Below are 20,525 nucleotides of genomic sequence, written 5' to 3'. Positions count from 1 at the left end.
TTTTTTTTTTGAGACTGAGTCTCATTCTATTAGCCTGAATAGAGTATCATGGCATCATCATAGCTCACAGCAACTCCAAACTCCTGGGATCAAGGGAAGCTCTTGCCTCAGCCTCCCAAGTAGCAGCTGGGACCACAGGCATGTGCCACCATTTCTGGCTACTTTATTCTGTTTTTAGTAGAGATGATTCTCACTCTTGCTCAGGCTGGTCTTAAACTCCTGAGCTCAAGCAATACACCCACTTCGACCTCCCAGAGGTCTAGGATTACAGGCCTGAGCCACTGCACCTGCCCAAAAACTTTTTATTTATTTATTTATTTTTGAGACAGAGTCTCGCTTTGTCACCCTCAGTAGAGTACCATAGTGTCAAAGCTCACAGCAACCTCATACTCCTGGATTCAAGCAATTCTTTCACCTCAGCCTCCCAAGTAACTGGGACTACAGGAACCTGCCACAATGCCCAGCTATTTTTATAGTCGGGATCTCACTCTGGCTCAGACTGGTCTCAAACCTATGAGCTCAGGCAATCCAGCTGCCTGGGCCTCCTAAGTGCTGGGATTACAGGTGTGAGCCACCGCTTCCAGCCCCTAAAACTTTTTAAACATGCAAGACCAACTTTCTTTAAAACACTAGAAGGAAGTAATGGTGTTTAACACTGTTTACCTTGAGTACGGTAATTACAGTGACATATTTTCTTCATCATAATTTGTTATATGTTTAAAATTTTCTACAATTAACATAAAACATATGGTTTTAAATTGTATATATGCATGTAATTTTATTGCACCTGTTTCAAAGCTTTGACTTTTTTAAGTTCTTTCTCTGATTTCTCAATAAAAATGTTTAATTCATTAATTTTGCTCATAAGGGACTGCTTTTCCTCACAGTTTTTACTGTTTGACTTCTTGATAAAATGAAGATCATTCTGTAAAAAGAAAAAAGTATGGAAATGTATGTTTTTATATACCATATTAAACATGTAGTATCTTTCACTAAACTATATACTCAAATAGTTATAATAATTAGATGTTTTAATCACTTTTTCACACTGTGACTCTACTATAATGTACATGGATACAAAGAAGCATTTTCATTTTGATCATCCTTTTGATGTTTTGGGTTTAGTATGAGTTCATTAATTCTAGGAAATATTATGTATAGTTCCAGTTCAACCTAATAAATTAAAGTTGTCCCTTAGTATTTTTGGAAAATCGGTTCCCCTACACACATACACACACCAAAATCCATATAAAACACTGTAATATTTACACATAACCTATGTATATCCTCCTATGTATACTTTACATCATCTCTAGATTATTTATAATACCTAATACAATGTAAATGCTATGTAAATGATTGTTATACTGTATTGTTTATGGCATAATGACAAGAAAAAGTCTGCACATGTTCAATACAAATGGAACCATCCATTTTTTCTTTTTCTTCTCTTTTTTCCTATCTTTTTTTTTCCTTCATCCCTTTATTTTCTGAATATTTTCAATAGCAGCTGATTGAATTCACAAAAGTATAACTAGTGGATAAGACCGCCAACTGTCTAGGTGATCGCCATTTATGAGGAGAAGGAAGCATACTTGGTTCATTACATGGCTCACCACTCCCATACAGGAGTTTGTTCGACTCTATTCAAGTTCCAGATCATGAAAACATCAATATTCTGAGAAAGCATGGAGTCCTGGTTAACAGTACAATCTCTGGAAATAGATGGCCTTAATTACATATTAGCCACCTGACCCAGGTGTGATCTACTCTTCCCAACTTCCTCATCTCAAAGACGGAGATGAGAACAATTTCTACCTCCTTGGGCTGTTGCGAAGATTAAAGATGTTACTATCAAAGAGTATTACGACAATGCTTGACACATAAAGTTCCATGTGAATGTCAACTATGATTATTATTATTATTATTACATATATAATCACATATTGCTGGAGATAAAGTATTTGATAAGATCTAATTCCATCAGATGCATAAATAGGTCATACATACCCAGATACCAATTTTCTAGTTCTATTCTAGTTTGCGTCCCTCTTCCACTCAGATCCCAGAATAAGGCCTGTGCTCTTAGTCCCCTCTTGTTTCCTAAACCAAAACTTTCCAGTTCAAAATATCTCATTCTCTCTCTTCTTCCCTCCATCCCTGTTCTGTCTCACTCTTTTTCTCATTGTCTGTATTTCTCTGAAGTATCAAGACCTATAACTGTAATAACAAGATAGAAGATTTTTTGCAAAAATATGTGATTTCACAAAATGAAATTTAAAACAAAAGAATTAAAATTTAATGTGATTTTTCAACCTGAAAAAAATCACTTTACATTATGAAAAGTAATGGAATGGGAGAATGCATATTAAGTGACTTTACATCTGGTGCTATGATTGGGTAGAGTAAATCTTTGGTTAACTATATTTAATATATTTTAAAAATTCACTTGCATTTCTATTAATTTACGTGTCTTTCTGTTAAAACCAGAATTTGAATAGGCATAGCACTAGCCAACCATATGATAGAGTAGTCAGGGTAGTTAAAAGGGAGAGAAAAACTATAACCATTCCCACACAGTAGAACAGACTATGGGCAAGACCTGTGTTCAGATACAAAGTCATCCTGCTATGATTCTGAAGCGTTAACATTCTCATATTCTAAATAATCAAAACAATACCATATAGGGTCTACTAAAAGCACTGTGCTAAGATATACATAGCTTCTAATTCTCCCAGGTGCCCTAAAATACTGTCAATCTTTCTCCCCATTTAATAATGAGTAAATTAGGACTCAGAAAAGTTAAAATAGCAGTAGTGGTATAACCTTGAAATACAAAACCAGTCCTATATGATTCCAAAACTTATGTTCCTTTCCCTTGAAGTAACAATTAAACAATATTTCATCAGAGGACAGAGGACAAAATTTCATCATCTTAAAAGAAAAAAGGAAAGAGAGAAATAACACTGGTCTTTCGCCTTTTGCAGCCTTCAAGGAATTTAGGGCAATTCTTTTTTTTTTTTTTTTTTTAATTCTCACTATCTCAAATCAACTTTTTTTTTTATTTTTTTGTTTTATTTTTTTATTAAATCATAACTGTATACATTGTACACCATGGAATATTAGGCAATTCTTCTTAAAATCACTAGAGGACACTCATCACTAGTCTTTCCTGGGGTAATAACCTGGGGAGTGCTTCACCCATTCAGGGCCACACACTCACTTCTGCACTCCTATTCTCCAGCCAAACTTTAACACAAGTTTTATACTACAATAAAAATAACAAAATTTCTAAAGATAAAGAACATTCTCACTTTAACAGAATTGAGTCATTTTAAATATAACTAAGTAAATATTTGAATAACACAATAGCTGACCCATAAAAAAGCAGCTTCTTTTAGATGGCATCTCAGAGGTAAAAGGCAATCAAGTTACTCATTATGACAGATACATAAAAGAAAACTAGAATTTACCAATATTCCAAACAGGGTACTCTTAACATTTTGAAGTCATATGAACCAGGGATCAACTCCTATCTCTCAGTACTAGCTGTGTAACACAGGACAAATTACTTAATTTGTAAAACAGGCAATAATATCTTCCTCACAAGACATTTACAAGGCTTAAGAATTTCTAATGAATTATTTATTTATTAAGTGAAATAAAATGCTAGAAGCATGTAAGACAATATTTAGCACATTTTAAATGCTAATCAAGGGTAACATTACATTCTAGTAATGGAAATATAAACATTTATTCATAATTTTTTTTTTTTAAATAGAAACAGGGTCTTGCTTTGTTGCCTAGGCTGGAGGGCAGTGGCCCACTCATAGCTCTCTGTCAGCTCCAACTCCTGGGCTCAAGCGACTCTCCCACCTCAGCTTTCTAAGTAGCTAGGACTATAGATACACACCACACATCTGGCTAATTTGTTAATTTTTTTTTTAATAGATGGGGGTCTCACTGTATTGCTCAGGCTAGTCTCAAACTCCTGGCCTCAAGCAGTCTTCCCACCTTGGCCTCCCAAATTGTTAACATTATGGCGTGAGTCACCATGCCCAGCTCATACACTTGATACGTATGTGGGTAGACAGGCAATCACCCTATCCAAAATCATCTCAGAAATGTGTTGAATTAGAACATAATGACTAATAGCTAGGATTTGGAAATATAAAAAAGCATTTTGGCTAAGTTACATGAAGCTTCTTGATCTCTGTTTCCAAAAGGCCAAATGTAGATTTTTTCTCCTCCAATGACTTTTTAAGTTCAACAACCTTTGTTTCAAGGGCTTGTTTTTCTTCTGAATTAATTTCTCCCTTTAACCGTGACATTCTCCTCTCCATTTGTTGAATACAAAAATCCTGTTACATTTTTAAAAAAAGGTTAGTAAGAAGAAACAATTAAAAGCATTTCTTTAAAAGTAAATACTTAGTCTGGGTATCATTTAGTAAAGTCACTTTAGTAATTCAGTAATTCAGGATAAAATCCTTCCTACTCTGAGGGGAACAAACCAAACTATTTTTCTATAATCAGGGTGCATGATAGACACAGAAGTAATCTCCCTAAAATGGTAATACCTCACTCAGGGGATGTACATCATCCTACCATGATGGAACCAGGGATTTACATGGATATAAAATATTCAGCATACATTTTCTAAGGGATGCAAAAAAGTTAATTACAAATTGCTAGCTATGAAAGGTTCAAGTGTGAAGAATTTCTAATGAATTATTCTTAAAATTATACTTTAGCATCTGTAATTTTGAGAAACTAAGAACACATTAGATGAAAAATAGAGATTTAAAGAGGGAGAACATGAAGAAATTAATATGAATATATAAATAGAACAAAGTAAGGAAAATCTAAAAAAAAATGCTTTCACTCTATTGGTCTGAGGATGGGGGTCAGGGTAGCTACGTTTACACAACTAAAAAATCAACATAGTTTTTCTAGATTTCAGATATCTCAAGCCTTCTTTTGTTTTATCCTGGGTTTAGTTGTCACATGTTCCTTTAAAACATGGTTCTCCCTCACTAGGTTCTCTCCTCCTGCCTTTTTATTATATTTCAGATTGAGAAAAAATAGCGTTTAAGGCTCTGCACTCTACTACATGACATAAATACAGACGTAACTGATATTACCTTCAGCATCTGTCCAACCTTCAACAGAGAACTTAGAAATCTTTGTTTTGGGGGGGGCATTGGGGTTCTTGACCATCCCAACTATAACAAATCACTATGGAAGATATTCACAAAATTAGACATCTACCTGGCTGTACATAATTTCTTGTTGCTTTAAAGTTTCAAAATCCAGTTTGTATAACTGATGGTTGAGATGTTTTAGAGAGGAACGGGTTCCTTCAATTTCTGATACAACAGCTTTTTCTTTGGTTATCTCAGCCTTTAAGTCCTCAACTTTCCTAAAAAGCACATCTTTTACGAGTTTCAATTGAATGTCCACTTCCTGATAATAAGAATTATAGAGATTTGTGAAATTAAAATATTATGATATCTTGAAATCTTTTATTTGTGTGAATATTGTAATTTAGAGGCTCAGAAACTGGAACCCCCTCCATGCCGCACCTTTCCACAATTTCAATAAATTCCCCAACATTTCTTGTACCCTACTGTGGTAGACTAGTAGTTTCCTATTCCTATAGCATACACCTTGATTCATCATCTTAATTCCACGTCATGTTACCCTAGCTTCAAAACTTGGCCACTCTACTGGCTTCTTTAGAAAATAAAATCTACTGAAGACGTACAGCTCATAAATGCACAAAGTTTACTGAAGTCTTGAGGGTACTACAGGGAAAAAACACATTACCCCATCTCCCACCCTCTGAGGCACTATGCAGTGGTGAGCAGGTAAATGTTTAACCATCATTTCTCCAGTGCATAGGGGTTTAGGGGAATAATTTGATTCTCAAAGTATAAAGACTCTCACTATGGTCACTTTTCAAACTACTAATAGGCAACATTCAGAAGAGATAAACAAAAGCAGACCATTATTTAATATTTCCTAAATATAGATATAACAGATGTAAGTAATCTTCAGTAACCTTAAGAGCACAGATAATAGTAAAATAATTTGTGAGATTTTATTACTTTTGTTGTAAATACAATTTATTTAATTGTAAGTATATGTAATTTTATTTTTAATAGTAGCTGTGTTTAACAGCCAACTTACAAAATTCCTGAAAGTGTAACTATTGACCCTGGCGTGCTGGTAGGCACTGGCCATAGCAACATTACTGGCACTACCGCTATTAACACTTTGCTGTCAGCTGGCCTCAGGAAATAGAAACAAGTCCTCCATTCCCACTGTTCATCTATCTGGAGGCAGACCTGTCATGACCTCCAGAGTTCACACCCAGTGTACTCACATGCTTCAAATAGATCTACTGTGTCAAGAGCAACCAAAAGTTATCATTTTTAAATATTGAAATAATTAGCCTGTGTGTTCTTACACCCATATAAGCATGTTTTTCCTTGGTAACCAATAAATAATATGAAGAGAAACAAGTATATGTTTGGCACATTTAAAATTCCACAAATTAAGAAACATATTATATACAACACATTATTTTTTATATAATAGATAATTTTCATTGTGTTTAGAACTTCTCAGTAATTGCCAGGCAGAATTTTAAAGTCAATGCTTGGCGGTGAATAAACAATACATCTCCAAAAAAGATAAGGTTGGGATTTTTTCAAATATATAAAAACCAATAGAATCAAAACCCAAGATTATGAACATCCCTGCTAGAACATGATCAGTATACCCATTGCCAATATTAATTTTTCCTAACTCAACTAATTTCTTCAAAAATGTCTAAAGTGTTTAATTCTCTTTGATCAAAAAATTCATATCATATGAATTTCAAAGTCTTTACAAGTTTCTAATATAGTCTAATACTATCCCAACTTATATGCTATAAAAAAATCATGATCTTACAGAAAAAAAACACACAACTTTTTGAAAACATTGTTATACAATTAAGACTCAAATACTTCTCAAATCAAGATTTCATTACTCGTAATTTTACAGCACTTTCAGGAATCTGGATTCCACCCACAGATAGGTTGAGCCACCTCATAAAATGTTGGGGGATTTTGCTGTCATCTTCAGATACCCCCCTCCACACACACACACACACACACACACACAAACAGTAAAAGCAAGAAACAGTGCCCACAGTGTTTGCTCACGCAGGCCAGTTTGAGAATTTCAGTGAAGAAATAGTAAACCAGTCTTTCTAGTTCCTAAAAAATTAGTTTTATTTTATTTGTTTTTAATTGTTAAATCATAGCTGTGTATATTAGTGAAATCAAGGGGTACAATGTGCTGGTTTCATATACAATCTGAAATATTCTCATCAAACTGTTGCGACCAACATGCCAAAGAGAATGGAGTAGATGGAGATGCCAGTAGAGTTAGGAAAGTGATAGAATTTTAAAGTCCATTTATCAAAAAATGTTGCCAGATTGTAAGGAATTTAAAGTCTATTTATCAAAAAATGTTGCCAGATGATAAAGAAATAGAGAAAAAGAATGCAGACAATTAGGGGGATTCCATCACAAACAGAAAAACAAACAAAATAAACTGATAATTAAGTAGAAATCAGTTGTAAAACAAAGGCACTTCTCCAGAAATGTATGCAATATATCAACAAATATATGGATGATGGAAGGGACGTGGATAAAATATACTTTGGGAAGAAATGAAATCTGGATCACAGTGGAGGAGCTACCTTCTAAAAAAGGCACCAAAGTTGAATGCTGAAAGTGCAGCAAATGAAGATTTAGTAGCTTAGGAAGAGAAGAGGAGAAGATTGTCTTCAGAAGCAATACATAAAAAGAGGTCCAAAACCGGATTATAAACGTGATCATGCCAAAAAGCAAAGCCTTTTACAAGATCTCCTAATCCTCTGATCCCAAGAGTCTAATTAATGCACTATTGCTAAATTTTCTATTGTTTAAAAAAAAAATAAAAGTAAACTCTACCTTTACAGCTTTTTCTTCCTCCTTTAACATATCTTCCAAATTGGTAGCTTTCTCTTCTACAGACATGGTTTTCTCAGTTATCGCCTTTAATTTTTTTTTTACATTACTATTATGATCTTTAACTTTGTGTAACCTAAAGGTGTATGAAGAAAAGATAGAAAACTGGCCTAAAACGTAATAAAAGGAACAGTTTATCTTAAGATTTCTTTATATAACTTGAAGATTTCTTTTGCAGTAAACCTATTACCACTATTTATTTATTTATTTATTTTTAAATGTGAAATTTACTTTTTACTTTAAAATATTACAGGTGTACAACTGTTTGGTTACACGTTATCAACTTTGTTATGCTTGAGTCAGGGTTACAAGTGTGCCCATCACTCATTAGGTTTTCGCCCATCCTCCCTCCCTCCTACCGATCAATATTGCTTGATTTACACCGAGTTTTACAGCCCTCTGTGCACTTGTGTACACATCGGTTAGTTCTAATTTAATAGCAACTACATGTGCTGTTTTTTTTTAAACTTTTTTATTAAGTACATAGATCATAAATACATTTATGCCAATTTCAGCGAGTTGATTATTTGTACAAATTGGAGTGCTTACATCCTACTAATCAGCATAGCTTTCATCTCATTTACCCAATTATAGCATTAGGACATTTGTGCTCTACACATGGTAGAACCAACTTGTACTTGCAATGTGCTCCATAGTTGTGGTCCCCCTACTATCCCTCCCACCCCCTCCTCAGCCCTCCTTCATCATAGCCTAAAGTTGTGTTTCATTTTTCATATGCAAGTGTGAGTTATTATAAATTGGTTTCACAGTAGTACTGAGTACATTAGATAACTTTTTTCCATTCCTGAGATGCTTTGCTAAGAAGAACATTTTCCAGCTCCATCCATGTAAACATAAAGGAGGTAAAGTCTCCATTTTTTTTTTTTACTGCAGCATAATATTTCATGGTATACATATACTACAATTTATTAATCCATTCATGGGTTGATGGGCACTTGGGCTTCTTCCACGACTTAGCAATTATGAATTGAGCTGCAATGAACAATCTGTTGCAAATATCTTTATTGCCAAATGATTTTTGGTCCTTTCGGTATACACCTAGTAGAGGAATAACAGGATCAAATGGCAGGTCTACATTTAGATCCCTGAGTGTTCTCCAAACTTCCTGCCAAAAGGAACATACTAGCTTGCGTTCCCACCAGCAGTGCTGAAGTGTCCCTTTTTCTCCACATCCATGCCAACATCTGTTGTTTTGGGATTTTGTGATGTTGGCTACTCTTACTGGAGTTAGATGGTGTCTCAGAGAGGTTTTGGGTTGCATTTCTCTGATGATTAAAGATGATGAGCATTTCTTCATGTGTCTGTAGGCCATGCGCCTGTCTTCTTCAGAGAAGCTTCTGTTTATGTCTCTTTCCCACAATGAAATGGGATCACTTGTTATTTGCTTAGTAATAAGTTTGAGTTCTCTGTGGATTCTGGTTATTAGACCTTTGTCAGTAGTATAACTTGCAAAAATCCTCTCCCATTCTGAGGGCTGTCTATTTGCTTTAGTTAATGTGTTCTTGGCAGTGCAGAAGCTTTTTAATTTGATCAGATACCAGTAATGTATTTTTGATGTTGTTTCAATTGCCCGGGGTGTCTTCTTCATGAAGTATTCTCCCAGGCCCATTTTCTCAAGCATTTCCCCTGTACTCTCTCTAAGAATATTTATAGTTTCATGTCTTAAGTTTAAGTCCTTTAACCAGTGAGAGTCAATTTTTGTTAGAGGAGCAAGGTGTGGGTCCAGTTTCAGTCTTCTACAAGTTGCCAGCCAATTCATCCAGCACCATTTATTGAATAGGGAATCTTTCTCCCAATTTATATTTTTAATAGGCTTATCAAAAATCAAATGACGATAAGGGTCTGGGTTCACCTCTTGGTCTGCAATTCTGTTCCACATATCTACCTCTCTATTTTTGTGCCAGTACCATGCTGTTTTGATCACTATTGATTTTATAATAAAGTCTGAAGTCTGGGAGCATGATTCATCTCGATTTGTTTTTATTTCTGAGTAATGTCTTGGCTATTCGAGATTTTTTCTGTTTCCAAATAAAACGAAGTACTAATTTTTCCAGGTCTTTAAAATATGAGAGTGGTACTTTAATAGAGATAGTGTTAAATGTGTAAATTGCTTTAGGTAGTATAGACATTTTAACAATGTTGATTCTTCCCAGCCATGAGCATGGTATATTTTTCCATTTGTTAACATCTTCACCTATTTATTTTCTCACAGTTTCATAGTTCTCTTTATAGAGATCTTTCACGTCCTTAGTTAGATACACTCCCAGATATTTCATCTTCTTTGGCACTATTGTAAAGGGAGTAAAATCTTTGATTTTTTTCCCCCTGACTATTGTTGGTGTATTTAATAAAGGCTACAGATTTATGTGTGTTAATATAACACACTATACTTACTATATTCCTTGATCACTTCTAGGAGTTTTGTAGTTGATTCCCTGGGGTTTTCCAGATATATAATCATATCGCCTGTGAAGAGTGACAATTTGATCTCCTCTGGTCCTATTTGGATCCCCTTGATTGCCTTCTCTTGCCTGATTGTGGTGGCTAAGACTTCCATTACAATGTTAAAAAGCAGTGGAGACAGTGGGCATCCTTGCCTGGTTCGTGATCTGAGTGGAAATGATTTCAATTTTACTCCATTTACTATGATATTGGCTGTGGGTTTGCTGTAGATGGCCTCTATCAGTTTAAGAAATGTTCCTTCTATACCTATTTTCTGAAGCATTCTGATCAAGAAAGGATGCTGGATATTGTCAAAAGTTTTTTCTGCATCAATTGAGAGAATCATATGGTCTTTGTTTTTTAATTTGTTTATGTGATGTATTATATTTATAGATTTACATATATTGAACCATCCTTGGGACCCTGGGATGAAACCCACCTAGTTGTGGTGTATAATTTGTTTCATGTGTTGTTGGATTCTGTTTGCTAGGATCTTATTGAATATTTTTGCATCAATATTCATTAGAGATATTGGTCTATAATTTTCTTGTCTTGTTAGGTCTTCTCCTGGTTTGGGTATCAGGGTGATATTTGCTTCATAGAATGACTTGGGAAGTATTCCTTCTTTTTCTATGTTTAGGAAAAGATTAAGTAATATAAGTACTAGTTTTCTTTAAAGGTTTGGTAGAATTCTGATGTGAAGCCATGTGGTCCAGGGTTTTTCTTTTGGGGGAGGTTCTTTACAGTTGATGTAATTTCAGAGCTTGTTACAGGCTTGTTCAACATTTCCACTTCTTTCTGGCTAAGTCTGGGAGGGTGACATGTTTCCAAGTATTGATCCATTTCCTTCAGATTTTCATACTTCTGAGAGTAGAGTTTTATGTAGTATTCATTACGGATTTGCTAAATTTCTGAGGAGTCTGTTGTTAGTTGGCCTTTATCATTTCTGATTGATGAAATTAGGGATTTTACTCTTCTACTTCTGGTTAGGTTAGCTAATGGTTTATCTATTTTATTGACCTTTTAAAAAAACCAACTCTTTGATTGGTTGATCTGTTGTATGATTCTTTTGTTTTCAATTTCATTAAGTTCTGCTCTAATTTTAGTTATTTCTTTTCTTCCACTGGGTTTAGGGTTGGAAAGTTCTTCCTTTTCCAGTTGCTTGAGATGACCCATTAAATTTTTGACTTCCTCTCTTTCCGTTCTCTTGAGAAAGGCTTGCAATGCTATAAATTTTCCTCTTAGGACTGCCTTTGCTGTATCCCAGAGGTTCTGATAGTTCGTTTCTTCATTATTGTTTTGTTCCAAAAATGTGGTAATTTCCTTCTTAATCTCATCTATGACCCAGCTATCATTCAGCATGAGGTTATTTAGTTTCCATGTTTTTGTATGAGCATGCAGATTCCTGTTGTTACTGAGTTCAACTTTTATTCCATGGTGGTCCGAGAAAATACAAGGAATGATTTCTATTCTTTTAAATTTGCTAAGGTTAGAATAGTGACCTAAGATGTGATCAATTTTGGAGGATGATCCATGGGCTGATGAGAAGAATGTGTATTCGGTTTTGTTAGGATGAAATGTTCTACATATGTCTAATAGATGCAAATGTTGAATGGTTAAGTTTAATTCTAAAATTTCTTTGCTTAGCTTCTTTTTTGAGGATCTATCCAACACTGTCAGACGAGTGTTAAAGTCTCCAACATTTATGGTGCTAGGGAAATCAAATTGCTCATGTCAGTTAGAGTTTCTCTTATAAATTGAGGCGCATTCTGGTTGGGTGCCTAGATGTTGAGAATTGAAATCACATCATGTTGAGCATTGCCCTTAACAAATAAGAAGTGACCATCATTGTCTTTTCTTACTTTGATTGGTTTAAAGACTACTGTATCTGCGAATAAAATTGCAACACCTGCTTTTTTCTGATTTCCATTTGCCTGAATTATAGATGACCCTCCTGAGTCTTTATTTATCTTTTAAGGTAAGGTGAGATTCTTGAATGCAGCATATGTCTGGCCTGAGTTTTTGTATTCAGTCAGCCAACCAGTGTCTATTTAGAGGGCAATATAAGCCATTCACATTAATTGAGAGTAATGATAAGTCAGACAGAGTTTTGGGTATCGAGTTTTTCAAAAGTCCAGTGGACATTTTCAATCCTTTTGCACTATGGATGTTAGAATTTGATCAAAAGTTTCTGAGGGATTTTACTTTGGTGGTGGAGGATTGTGTTGTTCATTATGGAGGATAGGTCTGACAATTTCCTGAAGAGCTGGTTTAGTTATGGCAAATTTCTTCAACATGTGAATGTCATTAAAGTATTTAATTTCTCCATCATAGATGAAACTCAGTTTAGCTGGATACAGGATCATGGGTTGAAATTTATTTTGTTTAAGGAGATTAAAGGACCCTCTTCTAGCCTGAAAGATTTCAGTGGAGAGATCTGCAGTCATTCTAATGCTCTTCCCCTTGTATGTAATGGTTGTCTTATGTCTTACAGCTTTCAGAATTTTCTCCTTCATATTAACTTTAGCAAAATTAATTATAATGTGTCTATGAGAATTTTTATTCGGGTTGAGTCATGCAGGTGTTCTGAAACTGTCTGCTATCTGAATTTCAGAATCTCTGGGCATGTCTGGAAAATTCTCTTTAATTATTTCATAAAGCAAAGCATCTGTATCCTTTGCAGCAACCTCATCATTTTCAGGTATTCCTATAAGGCGAATATTAGACCGCTTCGAATTATCCCAGAGCTCTCTGAGAGAATGATCCATTTTTGTTCTCCACCTTTTTTCCTCTTTGAGTGTTTGGGAGCGTTCAAAAGCTTTGTCTTCAATATCAGAGAGCCTTTCTTCTGCCTGCTCCATTCTGTTACTGGAGGATTCTACTATATTTTTTTGATCTTTGAGGGCTGCAAATTCTTGCTTTAATGTGTCAAAATCTTTGGTCATTTTGTCTTTAAATTCGTTAAATTCTTGAGACATCTTTTGAATTTCAGCTTTAAATTCCAATTTCATTATTTCCTCCATTTTGTTGATCCTATTTGCTATCCAAATTCTGAACTCGATTTCTGTCATCTCAGCCATTTGTTTGGGAATAGGATCTTGTGCAGTATCTGCTTTATTGTTTCTTGGGGAAGTTGATCTACTCTGATTATTCATGTTGACAGAGTTTTTCCCCTGATTCTGCCTCATGATTGTTTTTCACTGTTGGCTAGGTGGTCTGGTAAGGTGAGATTGGATTGGGGTTTCCTGCGGTTGTAGTTAACCTGCCCTTTGTTAAGGATCTGGGAGACTAATGACTGCAGCTTTTTCCCCTTTAGCTTTGCAAAGGACCTGTACAGTATTACAGTCTGAGGCTGGGGAAACCTGCTTGGTGTGGTGAGGTTAGGTGTCTCAGTCTTGTATTCAACTAATTCTTATCCGATCCTGGTGGATCAGTGATTCTGGTGAAGTCTTAACTCAGGGTCCAGGAGGAGGAACAGCTGGGGGAAGCAGTGGGAGTGCCCTGGGCTGGATCTGGCGGCGAGTGGGACAGAGAGCCATGGAAAGTTTTTAGAATAAACCCATCAAGCTGTAACTGGCACTCTACATGGTCCAAAATTTCCTTCGAAACCAGTAAGGAACTCTTTTCTACCCAAGCAAGTTGCTGTTAACCTACATGTCCTGTTTGTTTCTGTTCTTTAGATACTTCACTTAGAATAATGGTATTCAGTTTCATCCAAATTGTTGCAGAAGGCTTTAATTTATCCTTCTTCATGGCTGTGCAGTATTCCACAATATACATATACTACATTTTGTTAATCTACTCATGAACTGATGGGCACACATGATTTCACATGTTTGCAATTGTGAAGAGTGTTACAATAAACATTTGAGTGGAGGTATCCTTTCGATAAAATGAGTTCTTTTCCGGCAGTGCCTGTGGCTCAGTGAGTAGGGCGCCAGCCCCATGTGCCGAGGGTGGCGGGTTCAAACCCAGCCCCGGCCAAACTGCAACAACAACAACAAAAAATAGCCGGGTGTTGTGGCGGGCGCCTGTAGTCCCAGCTGCTTGGGAGGCTGAGGCAAGAGAATCGTGTAAGCCCAAGAGTTAGAAGTTGCTGTGAGCCATGTGACGCCACAGCACTCTACCCAAGGGCGGTACAGTGAGACTCTGTCTCTACAAAAAAAAAAAAAAAAAATGAGTTCTTTTCCTTTGGGTAGATATCCAGTAGTGGGATTGCTGGATCAAATGATACGTCTACTTTTAGTTTTTTGAGGAATCCCCATTCTGTTTTGCATAGAGGTTTTACTTATTTGCAGTCCCACCAACAGTGTATAGCATTCCTTTTTCTTTCCATCTATACTAGCAACTATTGTTTTTGTACCTTTTAATAAAACCCATTCTAACAGGGGTACAGTTATGTCTAATTTTGGTTTTAATCTGTATTTCTCTGATAATTGAGCACTTTTCATGTGTTTATTGGCCATTTGTCTATCTTCTTTTGAAAAGCTTCTGTTCATGTCTTTTGCCCACTTTTTAATAGGGTAGTTTGCTTTTTCCTCTCTGATTTGCTTGAGTTCTTTATAGAAACTGGTTATTTGCCCTTTACTAGATGTATGACTTGCAAACATTTTCTCTCAGTCTGTAGGTTATCTATTTGCTATACTGATTATTTCCTTAGCTTTGTAGAAACTTTTCAATGTAATCAAATCCCATTTATTTATTTTTGTATGTTGCTGTGACTGTCATTGGGGTCCTTTTCATCCATTCTTTCCCTAGACCAATATCTAGAATTCAAAAGTTTTTCCAACATTTTGTTCTAGAGCTCTTATGGTGTCATGCTTTAAGTCTTTTTTGAATTAAGTCTTCTTACCTATCTTGAATCAATGTTTGCGAGTGGTAAGAAACTGTTTAAGTGTATCCTGTTTCATTTTCCTGCATGTGGCCACCCAATTTTCCCAGCACCATTAATTGAATAGGGCTTCTTTTCTTCAGTATATATTGTTGTCTACTTTGCCAAAGACCAATTGGCTATATATGGATGGTTTTATATCTGGGTTCTTTGTTTGTTTCATTTTTCTATTTCTCTATTTTTGTTCCAATACCATGCTGTTTTGGTCAATATAGCCTTGTAGTATAGTTTGAAGTCTGGTAATGTATGCCTCCAGATTTCTTATTTTTACTTAAGATTGCTTTAGCTGTTCAGGATCTTTTGTAGTTCCCAAAAATGCATAGGATTATGTTTTCTAGATCTCTGAAATATGACTTTGGTATTTTAAAAATTTCAGATAATATAAGGAAATAGATGATTAGATTACATTGCATTTTTAAGTAAAATCCAAATTGTAGTTGTGCCCCTCACCCAGGAGGTGTTACCATAAACCCTTAGATTATGCCTATTAGGTGAGACCACACCAATCCTCCTCCCTTATCCCTTATCCCTACTCCCTCCTGCACTTTCCTTCTTGACCCTCACCCACCATAAGTTTGTGCTTTTCTCTTATGTGGGCATGTATTTGTTAATCTACTGGTTTTATATTAGGATTAAGTACATTGAAAACTTGATTTTCCATTCTTGTGATACTTCAACCTGGAAGAATGTTCTCCAACTCTATCCAAGTTAATACAAATAATGTAAAGTCTTCATCTTTTTATGGCTGAATAATATTCATTGGTATACATATACCACAGTTTATTAATCCAATAATGTATTGATGGGCACGTGGGTTGAATCTTGGTGATCGTAAACTGAGCCTCAATAAACATTCCAGTGCATGTGTCCTTATGGTAAGATGATTTTTTTACCCACTCTGGGATTGTGAGATCAAATGGAAGGTCTACTTTTAGTTCTTTGAGAATTCTCCCTATTTCTTTCCAAAGAGGCTGTATTAATTTGCAATCCTACCAGCAGTGTATAAGTGGTCCCTTTTCTCCACACCCATGCCAGCATCTGTAGCTTTGGGACTTTGTGATGTGGGCTAGTCTCAATGTGATAAGGTGATATCTCAGGGTGATTGTGATTTGCATTTCTCTGATAATTAGGAATGATGAGCATTTTTTCAAGTTTTTTGGGCATTCATCTATCTTCTTTGGAGAAGGTTCTGTTCATATCTCTTTCCCAGTGATAAATAGGATTGTTTGCTCTTTGTTGATTAATTTGAGTTCTCTGCAGATTCTTGTTATTAATCCTTTATCACTTTTGTAACATGCAAATCTTTTCCCATTCTATAGGCTATCTCTTTACCTTAACTATTGTGTCCTTAGCTGTGCAGAAGATTTTTAGCTTAATTAAGTCTTATTTATTTATTTTTGTTGTTGTAATTGCTAATGGAGTCTTCTTCATAAAATTGTTCCTTAGGCCAATATCATCAACTCATCTTGGAGTTCTACCTTTATTCCCCTGTGGTTTGAAAAGATACAAAACACAATTTCTATTATTCCCCTGTGGTTTGAAAAGATATAAAATACAATTTCTATTCTTTACTTTTACTGAGGTTGATTTGTGTCCTAGGATATTGTCAATTTTGTAGTATGATCCATGAACTGGCAAGAAGAACATATTCTCAATAGGTTTAGAATAGTGTGTTCTGTATATGTCTACTAAGCCTAATTGTTCTAGGTCGCATTGAAGTCCCTTGTTACTTTGTTTAGGTTCTGTTTAGATGATCTATCCAGTTTTGTCAGTGGGTTATTGAAGTCCCTAGACATTATAGTATTGCAAGATGTCATATTGTTCAGAATACTTAAGAATTGTTTCATAAATCTGGGAGCATTTAAGTGGGTACATATATATTTCACATTGATATGTCTCCTTGTTTTATTGTTCCCTTCACCAGTATTTAGTGACCAGCTTTGTCTTTCTTTACTTTTGTTGCTTTAAATTCACTTGTATCTGGGAATAAAATTGTGACCCCTCCTTTCTTCTGATTTCCCATTTGCCTGAAATATTGTTTACAGCCCTTCATTCTGAGTCTTGTTTTGTCCTTAGATGTTAGACGTGTTTCTTGATGACAACATATGGTTGGTTTGTGCTTTTTCTAACCAGTCAACCAGCCTGCTTCTTCAGTGGGGAATTCAAGCCAATTGAATTTATTAAAAGAACTGATCAATTTAGTGGAGTTCTTTTTATCACTTGGGCTGTGGCAGAAGCTAGGCTTTGACTATTCATTTCCTGGTGTCATTACTTTTGTCATGGTCCACTGTGATGGTCTCTCTGTAATATGGATCTGAATACTTCCTGCAGAGCTAGTCTTATAGTGGTAATTTTCCTCAATGCTTGCTTCTCAGTAAAAGATTTGATGTCTACATCAAATTCAAAACTTAGTTTGGTAGATACAGGATCCTGGAAGGAAGTTGTTTTGTTTGAGTAAGTTGAAAGTCAAAGTCCAATCTTTTCTGGTTTGTAAAGTTTCACCTGGGAAGTCCCCTCTCACCCTAATGGATCTGCCCCTATAGGTTAATTAATTGGTGCTTACTCCTAGGTGCTTACAGAATTTTCTCTTTCTTTTCAACCTTGGCCAAGTTCTTTACAATGTGTCTAGGAGATGCTTTATTTGTATTGAGATTTTCTATTGTATTTTATTTGTATTGAGACAAAGCAGGGTTCACTATCTATCTAAAAGGTGTGTGTCACTCTTCTTATCCTTCAGGGATACCTACAATTCCTAAGTTTGGACACTTTCTGAAGTCGATAATTCTCTAAGAGATTTCTCTGTTTTTCCTCTCTTCTTTTCTGCCTCTTTAAATGCCTACATTAGCTCTAGGGCCTCAGCCTCTAGCTCTGAGATTCTTTCTTCTCCATGATTTAATCTATTATTGATACCTTCTACTACTGCATCTTTAATTTCCCTGAATGATTCCTTCAATTCCTTAAGGGCCAATAGATCCTTAATGATTGTATCACATCTTTCATTCATTTCTTGGGTCAATTTTTGGATTTTCTTTGGTAGTTTTCCACTTTCTCTTCACTTCTCTTTATCATTTTTACTATCCACACTCTAAATTCCCTTTTTGTCATTTCCATTATTTCTTTATAGGCAGGATCCTCTGAAGTAGCTGCCTTGTGATCCCTTTGGGGCTGCGGGTTGATCTGTTCTGGTTTTTCTTTTTTTTAAATTTAATTTTATTATTAAACCATAGCTGTATACATTAATGCGATCATGGGGCACCATACAATGGTTTTATAGACCATTTGACATATTTTCATCACACTATGAAATAAAATAGCCTTCCTGGCATTTTCTTAGTTATTGTGTTAAGACATTTATATTCTACATTTACTAAGTTTCACATGTACCCTTGTAAGATGCACCATAGGTGTAATCCCACCAATCACCTCATGTTGACAAAAATTTTTTGTTGGTTTCTCCTCTTATGTGCTTTCTTCTTGTTCACTTCCTTCCCCTACTTTCTCCCTTTGCTTCCTCCTCCTTCTTAAATTTCCCTGTCTGTGTGCTTGGGTTTTGGAATGGGCTTTTGGTACAGGGACAATAGGAAGAGAAGAGATAAGAACAAAAAGGGAGAAAAGAAAGAAAAAAGGAAAAAAAAATATTTTTAAATTTTTTTAAAAAGGACCAAAAAAGGACAGAAGGAGAAAAATATGAATGATAGGGGCATTGGGCAGGATATCGTGACCAACACCTGTAATCCCATGACAATGGGGAGCCAGGGAAGGTGGGTTTTCTAAGATTAGGAGCTCCTTACTAGCCTGAGCAAGAGCAAGATCCCACTTCTACCAAATACAGAAAAAAATCAGCATGTGTCATGGCAGGGACCAGCCAATACAGTCTCTCAGAAAGCCAAAACTAGAGGGATGCACTAACCTAGGGTTTTGAGACCTCTGTCAGCCAGGCCAATGCCATGGTACCCAGCCCAAGCCTCAAAGCAGGGCTCTGTCCCAGAAATAAAATACAGAACAAAATAGAACAACAACAACAAAATAAAATAACAACGGGGAAAAAAGGGAATATCTTGTTTGTTATTTAAGAGAGTTACAAAGATGAGAAAAATTTAAAAAATAAAATCACCACAAAAAGAGAGAAAAAAGTTATAAAAAGAAAAAATAGGAAGAAAATCCATAACAAATATATAAACCTTGATATTGAAAAAGAAAGAAACAAGAAAAACAACAATTTAAAAAATTATATATAAAATGCAATATATCACCTGGACACCAGGTGGCAATTTAAAAAGAAAAAAATATATAACGCAATATATTTCCTGGACACCAGTTTGTGCTCTGGGGTTAGGAAATGGAAAAAAAAAAAATAATCATGCTGCTTCTGTTGGGTGGTGTGGGGCCAGGAAGTTGCTAGCTAGTTGCTATGGAGACCTGGTCTTATTTTCTGATTTATTTGATTATAATCTGGGCGGTATTGCTGCGCAAGTATTGAATCTCCATAGGATACAAAGTCGTATCATCAGCACCCCCATATATTTCATAGGCCATAAAAATATTGCTCCTGAGCCTTTGTGAAGATAAAATCACAAGATATTTTTTATAGTTTAATAATATAGTAGCTATAATTTTACAGTTACTTAACCATAAAAACTTAGGCACTTAATAATTTTCTAGATGTAGTAAAAAAATCATAAATATATTTATATTGCCTTTTTCTTACCTTGCTGTTTCTTCATGAATGTCCTTCTTTATTTTGGAAATATTTTTCCTCAGAGATTCTAAATCACTGGATGTTCTATTCACAGTGGCTTTTAAAGAATCCAGCTATTCAATAGTTAACAGACAGAAATTATATATTTATATATTTATTCTAAATTATGTAAATTAATTTCATTACTGAGAAGTTTTATGCTGCCCACTTTATGTTATAACCTACAATGCACCCATAAAAACAGTAACCATTTTTCTATAATTAACATGTACTAACAGATTCTCTTACTGGTCTGACATCAAATTTTAATTGTCTTTTTTGTATAATACAGGTAAATTATAAAGACCTACACATTTGTGTTAAAAGCAAATGCAGAAATGTCCAATATCACTGAACCTACTCAGATAGG

At 35.2% G+C, this 20,525-nt stretch overlaps 1 protein-coding gene across 1 annotated transcript in view; it reads right to left on the bottom strand.

Moving 5' to 3' along the window:
- CCDC39 (coiled-coil domain containing 39) overlaps window positions 1–20,525 on the bottom strand; it is a 129,104-nt gene that overhangs the window by 35,720 nt on the left and 72,859 nt on the right. The window contains exons 8-12 of the mRNA XM_053565127.1: window positions 20,126–20,229; window positions 8,007–8,139; window positions 5,269–5,463; window positions 4,197–4,361; window positions 788–925 (exon numbers count right to left, since the gene is read on the bottom strand). Of these exons, the coding sequence (XP_053421102.1) occupies window positions 788–925; window positions 4,197–4,361; window positions 5,269–5,463; window positions 8,007–8,139; window positions 20,126–20,229 (735 nt within the window). The remainder of the gene's footprint in view (window positions 1–787; window positions 926–4,196; window positions 4,362–5,268; window positions 5,464–8,006; window positions 8,140–20,125; window positions 20,230–20,525) is intronic.

The sequence above is a fragment of the Nycticebus coucang genome, chromosome 16 (assembly GCF_027406575.1).
Source record: "Nycticebus coucang isolate mNycCou1 chromosome 16, mNycCou1.pri, whole genome shotgun sequence".
Classification (NCBI taxonomy): domain Eukaryota; kingdom Metazoa; phylum Chordata; class Mammalia; order Primates; family Lorisidae; genus Nycticebus; species Nycticebus coucang.
Note: the sequence above shows the minus strand (reverse complement) of the source record. Positions and strands in the feature narration are given on the sequence as shown.